The following is a 15,127-nucleotide window of genomic DNA, read 5'->3' as shown; positions in this document are numbered from 1 at the left end:
GTCCTTCAGTCATACAACATACCACAGTATCCTTTCAACAAAATCTTTTTGCTTAAACTAGTTCAAGTAGGCTTCCTGTACCTACTAGAGCACCAACTAACGCAATTCTTTTTAACCCACTGCACAGAATCATCTGTAGATTTCTTAAAACGAATGTCAGGGCACCACTTCAGAACAATGAATTTGCAATCTCTGTAGTCTAGGGATTGGTAATTTCAAGAGCTACCCAGGTGATTCTTCCAGATATTTTACTTTGAGGAATCAATCTTTCAAGAATATTCATTATAACCAAGAGTGCAGATATATATTTTAATCCTCAGTAGACTGAAAGACTTTTAGAGAGATAAGATTTTAAACTTGCAACAAATTATCAGACTACTACTGCTTGTTCATTAAACTGTAATCACGGAAAATCACAGGGAGTCACATCAGAACCCTTTAAGAGTTTATGTAAGGTCCCACACAAAGACCTGCAAAATCAGATCTTCCAGAGGTCTAAATGTAAGATCTCCATGGGATTTTAATCCTTCAATCCTCCATTCCCAACCTCATCCCACACAAATTAATACACAAATGACTGTTCTGACTCTTGTGACAATGTTATATGATTTCCTTAGTTTCTTAAATACAGCAATTCACACTTAAAGATTTGAAAAGTAGTCAAAAACTGGTTTTGGACCTTTTAGCCCAACACCATCACCAAGATTATAAAAGCGTTGAGGTCAAAGATTTGTGAGTTGCTGCACTGTTGTGCAATTTCTGTCTTGCTCCCCAATGAGGGGTGCTCATCCTTAGATTTAAGCTCGAGAGAGCTGGACTGTATCCCCTGGAGTCTCTGGAGTCCAAAGGCCTATTAAGACATATGGGGTGGGGGGGGTGGGAAAAAAAAGACAGGAGACTGGCCAAACAGCTGCCTTTCTGATAAAGGGGTGTCTACTTGCGAACAGCCTGTACTCCCACAATTTGTGAAGGCAAAAGATGCATGAATGTTTGACACACAGAATTGGTCTGTAGCTATTTTAAACTGGACTTTGCTAGCACTAGGACTAACGAGACCTTAATAGAGCAAATCTCTGAAGGGTGCTATGCTGGGAACCAGGGGCTGAGGCAAGAATCAAAAGCAAGCATCTGGGAAAAGGCATTACCTACATAGGTGCTTCTTTAGTGTGCATGAGAATTACCTGGAGGGCCTGTTAAAACACAGCGTGCTGGGTCCCATCTCCAGTTTCTGATTCAGTAGGTCTCGAGTAGGGCCTGATAATATGCATTTCTAACAAGTCCCCAAGTGATGCTAATGCTGCTGGTCCAAGGCTTTGGGAACCACTGGCCTACATTAAGAGAATGGCAGGCAGAGTTTCTCAGATGTAAGGCAGACTTGCCAACAAGACCTTGGCAGAAAACGGTTAGGGGAGAAGAAAGTGCAGAAATAAAATCTCGGTGCTCAAAACAAGTTTACTTCTTGCTCACATAAAGTCTAACCAGCTGGGAGGAGAGGGGTGGTGATTAACGAAGGGAGGGCCTCATAGTCATGCAAAGACCTAAATTGACTGAACCTTTGCCATCTTCAAGGGCTTCCAAAGTTATCCTAGGTGTGGCCACCCAGCCAGCAGATGAGAGAAGAGAATGGAGAATCATCCAAGAAATTTTTATGGGGCAGGCTGGGATTCCTATAACCATATTCCATTATCCAGAACTTATTCACATGGCCTGACATAGATGCAAGAGGGTTGCAGAAATGTAGTCCCTGGCTGTACAGCCATATCTCAGCAATGTTCTCTCAAGGAAGCAAGAACCTCTAATGGACATCTAGCAGTCTCTGCCACCAAGCCCCTTCCCCATTACGGCCTTCAGCCTTAAGCAAGTCTGAACTTAGCTTTAAAGGAAATGTGTAGTTAATTACATAAACATTTTAATTTACTAAAATTGTCTGCAACTAAAAGTAACCAAAGGACTGGTGACTGGGAGAAAAAAAAACAGTTATGAAACCCACCCAATATTCCATCCAGAATGGGGAGAAAACGCTGGGACAGTGGGTTTGTAGCAGTCATGAGGAAAAATAAAGTTGCTGTTACATCAACTCTACGGCATCCTCTCTTTTAACATGTTACACTACCTTTTAGAGATGTTAAGCAAATTTTTAAGTGAAATAAGTCTAAAGATTTCATAATTTCACATTTACAAAGCTTGAAACCCTTTATCATACTTAAAGCAAATTACAAATCTACTTTTCCAGAATGAAAGCTTGCTATTACTGAGGATATCTTCAAAGTTCTACTGCAACTCCAAAAACAGGAACGTCCCACACAATAGCAGCAAACATTTTGCTGTTTAAGGTGATGACTCTTAATGCAGGGGTACTCAATTTGTCTATACTTGCTATTAACTGAAATTACTGCCTGTAACATTTCATAATTGACAAAGCTGGAGTCAAGATAAAAGTCACTTACATGGCTTTTAGTTATACCTCTTTTCAGACTGTCCATGAGAAAATAAACTAATATATAATACTATTTACTGAAAGGACAAAAGAAAAACAATATATAATGCTATTTACTGAAAGGACAAAAGAAAAGGAAAAAAACCATCCTTCAGGGTCTTTCATTCATTTCATCAATTAGGACACACAAGGCGGCATCCTTCTCTATAATCTGGTCTCTCCTATGACCAGAATTTTCTCTCTGTTGTTCATTCTGTCCAGTATAACTGTTGCCATCACCAGCATCCATTGGTTCAGTTTTTACTCTCATTCCTGCTTCTGAATGTGGCAAATCATCAGGCAAAGAAGCCAAGCAATTTTGAATCATCTCAATGACTCGTTCCAGGTGCTTCTGAAACCTCTCAGCTGTTTCAAGACGTTGACGTTTCTGTACCTCCATCATGACCCTCAAAGTCTCTCTTGCTTGGTGGGGTCGGTATTCATTTATAAGATGATGCACGTGGACAAAAAGCAGCTTCAAATCTTCTAGCTTCTCTTCTCGTTTTATACTCCCAGGGCTCCTTATCAAGATATCTAAGAGGTCTAAGAAATTAATAAGGATAGACATATTGAGTTTTCTCAGTTCTTTCTTATGATCAAACTGCATAGGATGAAGCCGTTCAATGCCCTGACTTTCCAAAGGGCGAATGATAAGATCATCACATTGGAACTGGTTGCCAAACATCATATAACTATCTTTTATTGGAGGTGGAGGCTTGGGAGCGAGGCCTTCCTGAATATTTTCATCTGTATATTCCTTAATGTACTGCATAGGAGGTGGTGGAAGTGCACTGACTTGCTGTGGTTCACCCATTGTGGAAGATCAGGAACCTACGGAAATTGATCAAAGATTTAGAGCAGAACTACAAAACAATGTCACAATTAGTGACTACAGACAGAATATTTTCCTCTGGCAGGATGGGGCCCAAGGCAAGAAGAATCTTGTAGTTTCTAAAACTAATACATTTATAACAGGGAAAGGCTGCCAGCCTTTTCCAGTTAGGCATTATATCCTCAATCATCTAAGTATCTTTTTTCTCTACTACATACTTTCATCAGCATGGAAAATATGCTATAGGATCTTTCCATCTATTAAAAAAAAATCTTGATTCTACATCCCTCACCAGTTAAGCCCCATTTCTCTACACGGCCAAACTACACATGCTATGTCCCCACCTCACAGCCCAATCACTTTTATTTTATATTACTGGTTGATTTTCAAAAGCAAACACTTAAGTATAACTTTAATAAACACTATGACAAAATTAACATTATTCACATTTAGACACCTGGTATCATCTGAGTTTCCTGGATGAAGTGATAATTTAATTTATACCCTTTTTCCCACAATGTACTCTACAATTTGTTATTAACGCAGTAACTTTTCTACATCTACTATAGAAATTTCAAATCCAAATGTATCTTCCCTGGCCACATAAACTCTACTTATTCCATTTTAAACCTAGGTATATCATAAAATGAGAAGATTCCAACTGCTCTTTCAAACTGATTTTTATCGGTTTTAAGATATAACAACATGCTCTAACAACAGAAGGGGCAAGTAGCATACCAAAGGCATTTTTATACTTAGAATTTGTGAGGTACTGAGGGCAGCTGTGAGGCAGCTGAGTTTATACCAAGCCAAAGTAGTGCAGAGAATGATGCTAAGAGTCAAGGGGGCAACATTCTTAATCCGACTATTAAAAAAACCCATTGCCATTGAGTTGATTCTGACTCACGGCAACCCCATATGCTCCACAGGGTTTTCTTGGCTGAAATCTTTACAGAAGCAGATTGCCAGGCCTTTCTTCTGCACTGCCACTGGGTGGGTTTGAACCACCCACTTTTTAAGTCAGTAGTAGTCAAGCACAAACTATTTGTGCCAACTGAAGGGGGAGAAAAACCCCACTGCCATCAACTCAATTCCGACTCAGAGCGACCCTAAAAGATAGAGTAGAATGGCCCCATACAGTTTCCAAGGCTGTAAATCTTTACAGAAGCAGATTGCCATATCTTTCTCCCAAGGAGCGGCTGATGAGTTCAAACTACCAACCTTTCAGTCAGCAGCCAAGCTCTTAACCACTGCGCCACCAGGGCTCCTTCATTATGACTACTGTACCAACCCACAATTGACTGCTTTCCTACTCTTCTGCATACTCATTTTTGTAATTCTCCAATCTGGCTTTAAGCCCCTGCCACTCCACTAAAACTGCTCATCAACAATCACTACATGGCCAACTCCAATGGATAACTTTCTGTGTTCACTTTAATCTCTTTAGCAGCATAACTGTTGCTGCTTCTTCCTTCTCAACACTTTCCTCTTCCCTCAGCTTCTGTGACCCTACACTCATGTTTTTCTCCTCCCTCACTGGCCACTCCCTCTCAGTCTCCTTTGCTGCCTCTCCTTGTCTGCCAAAACTTTAATGTTAGTATGCCTCAGAGCTCTATCCTGGGCCTGTTCCTCTCTAAATTAGAGAAGCACAAACTCAAATACCAAAGGGAAAAGGCAGGAAACAAAGAGTGAAGCACTTGGGGGGCAGGGATTATGGTGAACAAAGCATATGTGTGCCAGATCTCAAAGCCTCCAGATAATAAGATTCATGTGGGAATAAAGGTTCACTGTCCCTCAGTTTCCTGATTTTCTGGGAGAGGGGAGAAATCTAGATTTTTATGTGAAATTCTGTGGAGCCTATATATACACGCGTATATATACGTGTGTATATATATATGTATACATATACACATAATCTTTGGGGTCTGCAGGCCACTAGTTTTAGACTCTGTTCTGTAACAACCTTGTTCTATTCCACCTTGGGTGATCTAGATCAATTCCATTGCTTTTAATGCCATCTATTATCAGTGGTCCTCAACCGAGGACAATTTTGCCCCCCAAAGGACATTTGGTAAGGTCTGAAGACATTTGGGAAGGGGACTGTTAGTGGCACCTAATGGGTAGAGGCTGAGGATACTGTTACACACAGGCCGGCCTCCCATAAAAAAAGCATTATCTGGCCTAAAATGACAAGTGTCAAGGTGGAAAAACCCTGATCCGTATGTTTTTGATTCCCTAGTTTCTATCTCCAGTCCAGACTGCCTCTCTGAGCACCATCTGGATGTCTTATAGGACATCAAAAAAAAAAAAAAAGAAAAAAAAAATCTGTGATTCCATCCATCATACAAACAACTTCAGACCTGTCCCTCCCCTAGTTTTTAAACTTTCCCTATCTCAGTAAAACTTTTCCATTATCCACCCAATGTTTCCAACCAGAAACCTCAACATTATCTTAATCCTCCATTTTTATCAACCAACTCCCCATCACTGTCACACCTGTCACCAAGTCCTGCTGACTGTATATTTCCCGTATCTCAAATTCATCAATTCTGGCCAAGCCATCATTCTTTCTTGCCTGGAATACAACAGCTTCTCCAGGAATATTTTTGCTTCCACTACTGTTCTTCTGTGTAGTAACCAGTATAATCTTGTCTATTATTGTAGTAAACCAGCAATATTGTCTTCAGTCTAGTATTCTTCCACATTTCTTTAACTATATCAAGCTCTTCTGCCTTTGGCCTTTCCACATGCTGTTCTTTCTGACTGGAATGTTTTTCTGCCTGCTCCTGGCATGGGGCTGGCTTCACACATTAGTTTAAACTATCATCTCTTCAGAAAGTAGCGTGATCAAAAGTAGATGCTTCTTTTATTCTCTGTACCACTATCCTGTTTTTCTCTCCCATCAGACTATAAACTCTGAGGGGAAAGATTGTGATTATCATAGTTCTCACTGCATCTACAGTCTTGCACATAGGACCTTTATAAGTATTTGTTGAGCAGCTCCATCCATTTCAAGAAGTCTCCAACCAATGGGAATTTGAAAGAGTGGGCTCAAACATCCTTAATGAATACTCATTCCTTCAAATATTTTTCTAACGTATGAAATGAGTGTAAGGCATGATGATTATGACAGCTAATATTTAAGGGTACACTATATGCCAGACACTGTTCTAAGTACTTTTCTCAGGGTTGTGAGAAATCTGCAATAGGTACTCTTATTGCCCCCATTTTAGGGAAGAGACAACTGGCTCAGAAAAGTTAAGCTACTTGCCTAATGTCATAGAAGTAGTAGTAGAGCAAGGATCCAGAGCCTAAACTCTTAAATACTACACTATACCATCTTTCAAGAATAATGAAGAGAAACTGTCTCCATCCTAGTGCTGCTTACAGTCTATCAAGGAAAATAGGTAAGTGATAACTACTTACTTACCAAAAAAACAGAACAAAAAATTCTACACAGGAAAATATATCATAAGCCAATTTTAAAAGACAGTAACTCGGAGAAAAATGTTTGCAATACATGACACAGTAAATATTAGAAATTTCATTTTGATGTTTTTAAACTTATTTTCAGACTCTATTCCCACTAGAAAGAAAGCACCATGGTATCAGGAATTTTGCCTGTCTTGTTCGCAACTCTGTCTCCAGCACCTCAAACAGTGCCTAGGAAATGCCTGATCATCCAAAGAGCCACTGAATGAGTTTTTAAAAACAATGCTACAAAATAATAATAATAGGCAAAGGATGACAAGGAGAAAAATGCAAATGCCAAACAAAGGTGGGAAAATGTTCAGACTAATACTTTTTCAGAACAAAATTTAAAATGCTATTTTTCATCTAATATCAAGATTTCAAATATTTCATCATTCAGCAAATGTCAGAACACTTCCTATGTAGCAGGCTCCAGCAGGGATCACACTCAGTTTCTTCAGAGTGGTCACCCCAACTTTAGAAGCAATCCCTTAGCTATTCTGGCCCAGCAGGTAAGCCTTCTCAGGTGAAGAGCACACCCTCCCATTACCTTTCATAGAAGCTGCCATCATCACTACCACTGCATGACTCCCATAGGTGGTAAGCCAATAATTCTCAGGCACAACTGATGGGAAAAGAACCTAATATATATCTGGAGTTTAATATAGCAATATCAAAATTTTACATGCTGATATTCTTTAAACCAACAATTCCATGCCTAGAAATTTATCCTATAAAAATACTGGTACAAGTATACAAAAACGTGTACAAGGATGTTTAACGCAGCACTGTTTGAAGAGTAGAAAAAAGTGGAAATAACCCATGCCTTCATCAATCTGAGGACTGGATAAAATATGATGTCTATATAATACTATACAGCCATTTGGGAAAAAGGGGAGAGTATGTGTGTGTTGGGGGGAGGGGGGCATTTATAAATACTTAAGTATTGTTTCAATTATTTACAACACACTTATATTAGTTGCAAACAGTTAAATCAACTTTTTAAAACTTTTTATTTTAACAAATTCAGAACTCATATTCTTCACCCTGATTTCCCAAATTTTAACATTACCCTCATTTGCTTTATTGGCCACTCATATTTTATCCATAAATACTTCAGTGTGTATCCCAAAAAACAAGAGTGTTCTTTTATAACCACAGCATAAAGATCAAACTAGGGAATTACCATCAATCAAAATAAAATTTTAGACAGCCCAGCTTTCACCCCACACAAGCCTTTTTAGGTTGGGAGTTCGGTACTGTACTCCTCAGCACCATGAGCGCTCCTCTATTTAAGTTGCCACTTTCCAAAGGCCAACTACATGACAGGTACCATTGTTTTATATCCTCTCTTATTTAATTTTCATAATAATACTATGGTGAGGATCCCAGGGATCAATGTGGGAAAGTACTTGCCCCAAATCAAACATTAGTAAATGGCACAGCGGGGATTCTTATTCTTATCCGAGGTCCTTTTAGTTCCAGAGCCCCAGCTCTCTTAATCAGTAAACTAAGAAGCTTCTAACTGTACCACAGAGACTTGATATATTACAGAAATTGTGTTTATTTCGCTATTTCCCCTTAGATTGAGCTTTTCGAGGGTGATGATGGTGTTTTACTCATTTTAGTAAAACCAGCGCCACGCATTACAGTGTTAAGACTCAACATTCACCTTCTAGTGTTCGTTCCGTTCGGGGGCGGGGCGGGGGGGGGGGATCTTAAAAAAAAAAAAAAAAAAAGTATTCCAGGGGCCCACCCTCAGGAATTTGATTCAGCTGGTCTATGGGGGGGGGGGGGCTCTGAAAAGTCGTTTTTAAAACCTCTCCAGGTGAGTCTGACGATTAAGCTTGAGATATACCGCCCTCTGACCCCCATTAGCCCAGATGATTTTCACAGCCGCCCCCTGAAGCAAGATAGGCAGGGATGATTCTTTCCATTTTATAAAAGGCCAGAGAGGAAATGACTCGCCCACGGCAACACAAATTAAAAAACCGGCGGCGCAGGAAATAGAACCCAGGCTCTCAACCTCAGTACGGCTCGGTCTCCCCACCCGGAGGAAGCCTCGAGCCAGCCGCGCAGACAGCACCTTGCGGCCGGCTGTCCACTCCCGGGGTCGGGAGGCCGCGCTCTCCGAAGGAAGGGGAGAGGAAGGCGAGCGTGCGCCCTCGGAGGGCGAGCCTCGCCAGGCCTCCCCACATCCCCAACCCAGTCCTGAGAAAGCAGTGGGGTCCGGAAGGAGAAAGGCACGCAGATCGGAGCCCCAGACCGTCGCCGCCCACTCACCTCAGCTCTAGGTTTACACTAGTAGCCACCTTCGTCACCGCCACCGAAATCAGATTTCCGCTCTCCTTCTCCAGGAAGAAGCTCTTCGACGCTGTCCTTTGATTGGCTGAAAAGACTGTCTTTACTCCGAGCCTCTAGTCCCGCCTCAGAACACTAGGTCGCTATTGCGCCTGAGCGGCCTCCCAGTAGCACGCATTATCAGTAGCTGGTTTTGGAGGTGAGTTTGCTTCTCTGTGTACTTTCTGTCAGGAAAAAGAGAGGCTCATAGCTCAGTTCCTTTTTTTTTTTAAACGCTTAAGACAAACAAAGCATCCATATGGCTTATATAGAAACTAGAAAATCTCGATAAAACGTATTTTTCAAAATTATACCAACTCTAAACCTACGTCGAAAATATATATAAATATATAGAATATAAATAAATGCGTATTAATATATATAACGTTAAAAATGAGATTGGAGTCTATATGGTATTTATAACTTGTAAATAAAGCTATAGTTGTTAACATGTTTGGGAGTTAATATAATTTTCTGAATCTTCGTTCTTCATCATCCATTCACTTTTATTTTCATTTAGGAATTCAGAAGTGTCTATTTAATATTTCCAGGCAACAGATTACCAAGGTTTCTTTTAGAGGTTATTTTCATAACAAGTGGTGCAAATTTCTAAATTTGTGGGAGTCTTAAAAGATCTTTAGACCAAATAACACTTCCAAGTAGAGATGTATTTTAACAGGAGCAGAACAAATTGGTAACTTTCATGAAAATCAAGATGTTTTTGTGAAAAATAAGATTTCTGTTCTGATAAAAGTTCTCAGCAGTTTTGCCTTTTCTTTTTTTTTTTGCACTTACTATGGATCATTTCAAATATACACAAAAGCAGAGAGAATAATGTAATCAACCTCTGTGTACTCATCACCACCCTCAATAACTACCTCTAGCACTCTAACATAATTTCATTTCATCTGTAAGTATTTCAGCATGCATTTCCAAAAGATATAGATTCATTTCCTTAATGTAACCAGTGCCATTATCTCATTTAAAAATAAATTAACAATAAATCTTTAATATCAAATATGAGGCCAGTATTCGAATTCCAATTGTCTCAGAATCCAAATAAGGTCCACCTTTTGCAATTGACTATGTCTTTTAATTTCTTTTCAATCTAGGTTCCTCCTCCATCTCAATTTTCCCTAACCTCAGTTTATTTGAAGTAGCACATTCACTTTTGAACATACTCCAGATAGAATTTCTCCTTTCCCTTGACATTATTCTTGACCTATACCAATGAGCTTCAATGGTCATTCTCAGTTCTCATTTTACTCCACTTCTCAGCAGCATTTGACCCATTTGATCATTTGGATCATCCCAAAATTCAGTTCTCCAGCCACTTCTCAGTCAGATATCATCCAGGCCTTGGCAACACCCTCTCCTCAGAACTTTAAACCCCCAATCCAACATTATTAGACCTCTCTACTGCCAGAAAGTCAAGCTAGATTCAGAAGAGGATGTGAAATAAGGGATACCATTGCTGATGTCAGATGGATCTCGGCTGAAAGTAGAGAATACTAGAAAGATGTTTACCTGTGCTTTGTTGACTATGCAAAGGCGTTCGACTGTGTTGATCATAACAAATTATGGATAACATCGTGAAGATTGGGAATTTCAGAACACTTAATTGTATTCATGCCTAACCGCTACACAGATCAAGAGACAGTTGTGCAAACACAATGAGGGCATACTTCCTGGTTTAAAGTTGGAAAAGTGCGTGTCAGGGTTGTATCTTTTCACCATACTTATTCAGTCTCTATGTTGAGCAAATAATCTGAGAAGCTGAACTGTATGAAGAGGAATGCAGCATCAGGATTGGAGGATGACTCATTAACAACCTGCCATATGCAGATGACAATCTTGCTTGCTGAAAGCACAGAGGACTTGAAACACTTACTGATGAAGATCAAAGACTACAGTCTTCATTATGGATTATACCGCAACATAAAACAAAAATCCTCCCAACTAGACCAGTAAGCAAAATCATAATAAATAGAGAAAATATTGAAGTTGTCACAGATTTTATTTTACTTGGATCCACAATCAACGCCCAGGGAAGCAGCAGTCAAAAAACCAAACGACCTACTGCATTGGCCAAATCTGCTGAAAGAGACCTCTTTAAAATCTTAAAAAGCAAAGATGTCACCTTGAGGACTAAGGTTTGCCTGACCCAAGCCATGGTATTTTTAGTCATCTTGCGTGCAAAAGCTGGAAGTAAAAAAGGAAGACCAAAGAATTGGTGTATTTGAATTATAGTGTTAGTGAAGAATACTGAATATACCATGGACTGGCAGAAGAAGGAATAAATCTGTCCTGGAGGGAAGTACAGCCAGAATGCTCCTTAGAGGTGAGGATGGTGAGACTTTGTCTCACTTACTTTTGACACTTCATCAGGAAGGACTAATCCCTGGAGAAGGACATCATGCTTGATAAATTAAGAGGGTCAACAAAAAAGAGGAAGACCCTCAATGAGATGGATTGACACAGTGGCTGCAACAGTGGGCTCCAACATAGTAACAATTGTGAAGATGGCACAGGGCCAGGCAACATTTCATTCCATTATACATAAGCTTGCTATGAGTTGGAGCTGACTTGACAGCACCTACCACCTAACAACTTTTCAGTCAATTGCAAAGGCTCAAGCCTGAAAAGTCATCCTTTACTCATCCCTTTCTTCCATACTCCATATCCAAACTACCAGCATTTTGTGTTCTGTTTTTTTAAAAAATAAAAGTCCCAAATATGGCTACTCTTCTCCACCCCACTGCTATGATCATATGCCTCACCACCTTTGTCTCTTACCTAGACTTCTGAAATAGCTTCCTAACTGATCTCCTCACTTTAACTTCTGCACTGTCTTACTCTATTTACTAAGGAGCTCTGGTGGGGCAGTGGTTAAGTACTGCGCTGCTGCCCAAAAGTTCTGCGGTTTGAACCCACCCCGCTGGTCCATGGCAGAAAAGATTTGGTAATGTACTCCTGTAAAGATTACAGCCTAGTTTTCCACATTGGGAGAGACCCAGCAGCAGAGAGTCTACTCTGACATCTGGAAACAATGAGAAGCAGCCCTCAATCGGCAAAAGATAAGTACTTATGTCTGGCCTACCGCATGGATTAAAAATGCCCCCCTTTGGGAAAAAACCTCTCTCCCATTTACCTCCCCGCTCCCTGCTCTGCACTGGGTCTGGGACGGCTTCAGCAATTGCTGAGTCCTCTGGACCAGAAATAAGACCCATCACATGCCCTGAGCCATTCTCCTGGCCTTGGAGAGGGAACAAATGAACAAACAGGAAAACTAATCTGCCAGCTCCCCTAAGCCAGGAACTCAGGGTAGGCACAGCACCTTTGCCTAGGCACAGGCATAAGGGGTCCACAGACTTTCAGTGCATTTCCCCTGCATAGACTTGCATGGCCCATTTCGACAGCATAGGCCCTCATTACCACGGTACAACAGGGTACATACCTGAAGTCTAACTTTAACCATTTCAGCTGTGAAGTAGCAGGTTCATGACATGTGACACTGCTCTGCCCATTAAACAAGGTCTTCACCTACACACATCAGGGGCCTGAGGACTGGTGGCTCCACCCATGCCACCTAGCCACCTGCAACAGAGGCCCAAAAATAAGAGGTGCCCCCTAATCCTTACAGCCAACAGCACTGGGTGCTCATGGTCCAGCTGCAAAACCCACCCACCTACATGGTCTAGGGAACAGGGACACATTTTTCTCCCAGACAATCGGGGGCGGCCATCGGCCCCCTGCCTTGCTCAGCTTATGTCCCCCTGCTGCAGCCAGATGCCTGTGCCTACACCAGTCACCCATGCCTGTCTAGGACTGTAGATGAGAGCTTGCACCACACAATTGGTGGCAGACTACCTGGGCACCTGAGCTGAATCCATACAGGAGGAGTGGGCGGACTCCTGGGCTCACATAACTTAGTGGCAGGTCTGGCCACCTAGTGGCAGGACCTTGGAGCTTCAGGGGTGCCGGTGATTGGACTAGCTCACATGAGCAGCCTATTTGGGCATATCAAAACAAAAAGAAGCTCGGACACAGTAAGCAAACATAAAACAATAACTTATTGATGGCTCGTAGACAACAGTAAATATCAAATCACATAAACAGGCAGACCATGATGGCTTCAGAAAGCTCCCAAAATAAGGAATCAAGAAATTTTGCAGAGGAAGAGAATTTCTTGGAATTACCAGAGGCAGAATACAAAAGATTAATATACAGAACTCTTCAAGATATCAGGAAGGAAATTATGCAAAAGGCAGACCGAGCAATAGAGGAACTTAAGAAGATTAGAGAAGAGCATAATGACAAATTTAACAGGCTACAAGAATCCATAGAGAGACAGCAATCAGAAATCCAGAAGATTAACAATAAAAAGAATTAGACAACTCAATAGAAAGTCATAGGAGCAGAATTGAGGCAATGGAAGTCAGAATTAGTGTGACTGAAGATAAAGCACTTGACACCAACTTATTTGAGGAAAAATCAGATAAAAGGATTTAAAAAAAAATGAAGAAACCCTAAGAATTATGTGGGACTGTATCAAGAGGAATAACCTACAAGTGATTGGAGTACCAGAACAGGGCAGTATAACAGAAAATACAGAGAGAATTGTTGACGATTTGTTGGCAGAAAAGTTTCCTGATATCGTGAAAGATGAGAAGATACCTATCCAAGATGCTCATCAAACCCCACATAAGGTAGATCCCAGAAGGTCACCAAGACATAATCAAACTTGCCAAAACCAAAGATGAAGAGAATTTTAAGAGTGGCTAGGGATAAATGAAAAGTCATCTACAAAGGAGAGTCAATAAGACTAAGCTTGGACTACTCAGCGGAAACCATGCAGGCAAGAAGGTGATGGGATAACATATATAAAGCCTTGAAGGAAAAAAAACTGCCAGCCAAGAATTATATATCCAGCAAAACTGTCTCTCAAATATGATGGCAAAATTAGGGCATTTCCAGATAAACAGAAGTTTAGGGAATTTGCAAAAACCAAACCAAAATTACAAGAAATACTAAAGGGAGCCCTCCAGTTAGAAAATCAATAACATCAGATAACCCAAGACTAGAACACAGGAGAGAACAACCAGATATCAAGCCAGATAGGGAAGTCACAAAAATAAATCAAAGCTAAAACGCTGACAATAGGGAAACAGAGATGTCAATATGTAACAGATGACAACATTAAAACAAAGGGACTTAAAAAATGTAGACATAGATTTTTCATATGGAGAGGAAGTCAAGGCAGTATAAAGAAATAAAAGAGTGGTTTAAGCTTAGGCGTAAATATTAAGGTAACCACGAAGGAAACTAACAATTCTACACATCAAAACAAGAAAATATAAAGACTCAGCAAATACAAAATCAACAACAATGAAAAAGATGAAAAGAAAATACATAAAGAAAAACAGCTCAGCACATAAAATTAAGTGGAACAAAGAAACTGTCAACAACACACAAAAAAAGACATCAAAATGACAGCGCTAAACTCACACCTATCAGTAATTACGCTGAATGTAAATGGACTAAATGCATCAATGAAGGGACAGAGAGTGGCAGAATGGATTAATAAAAAAAAAAAAATCCATCTATAAGCTGCCTACAAGAGACACACCTTAGACTTAAAGACACAAACTAAAACTCAAAGGATGGAAAAAATATATCAAGCAATCAACACTCAAAAAGAGCAGGATTGCCAATATTAATCTCTGACAAAACAGACTTTAAAATCCACCACAAAGGATAAGGAAGGACACTGTAAAATGATTAAAGGGTCAATACACCAGGAGGACATAGCTATAATAAACATTTACGCACCCAATGACAGGGCTCCAAAATACATAAAACGAACTCTAACAGCATTGAAAAGAGAGATAGACAGCTCCACAATAATAATAGGAGACTTCAACACACCACTTTTGGTGAAGGACAGAACATCCAGAAAGAAGCTCAGTAAAGACATGAAGATCTAAATGCTACAATCAACCAACTTG

The 15,127-nt window shown here is 40.3% G+C and overlaps 1 protein-coding gene across 1 annotated transcript; it reads right to left on the bottom strand.

The window, feature by feature from the left end:
• Positions 1 to 880: 880 nt before the first annotated feature.
• On the bottom strand, positions 881 to 9,492 carry MED7 (mediator complex subunit 7). The gene is made up of 2 exons (XM_004371267.2): positions 9,063 to 9,492; positions 881 to 3,307 (listed from the first exon to the last, which is right to left on the bottom strand). The coding sequence occupies exon 2, from the start codon at positions 3,288 to 3,290 to the stop codon at positions 2,589 to 2,591; it is 702 nt and encodes a 233-aa protein (XP_004371324.1). The 5' UTR covers positions 3,291 to 3,307; positions 9,063 to 9,492; the 3' UTR covers positions 881 to 2,588.
• Positions 9,493 to 15,127: the final 5,635 nt, after the last annotated feature.

Source organism: Trichechus manatus, unplaced genomic scaffold (genome assembly GCF_000243295.1).
Source record: "Trichechus manatus latirostris isolate Lorelei unplaced genomic scaffold, TriManLat1.0 scaffold00011, whole genome shotgun sequence".
NCBI lineage: Eukaryota > Metazoa > Chordata > Mammalia > Sirenia > Trichechidae > Trichechus > Trichechus manatus.
Note: the sequence above shows the minus strand (reverse complement) of the source record. Positions and strands in the feature narration are given on the sequence as shown.

Coding starts and splice junctions, on each gene's coding strand:
- MED7 (XM_004371267.2), bottom strand. CDS start 3,290: ATGGGTGAACCACAGCAAGTCAGTGCACTTCCACCACCTCCTATGCAG.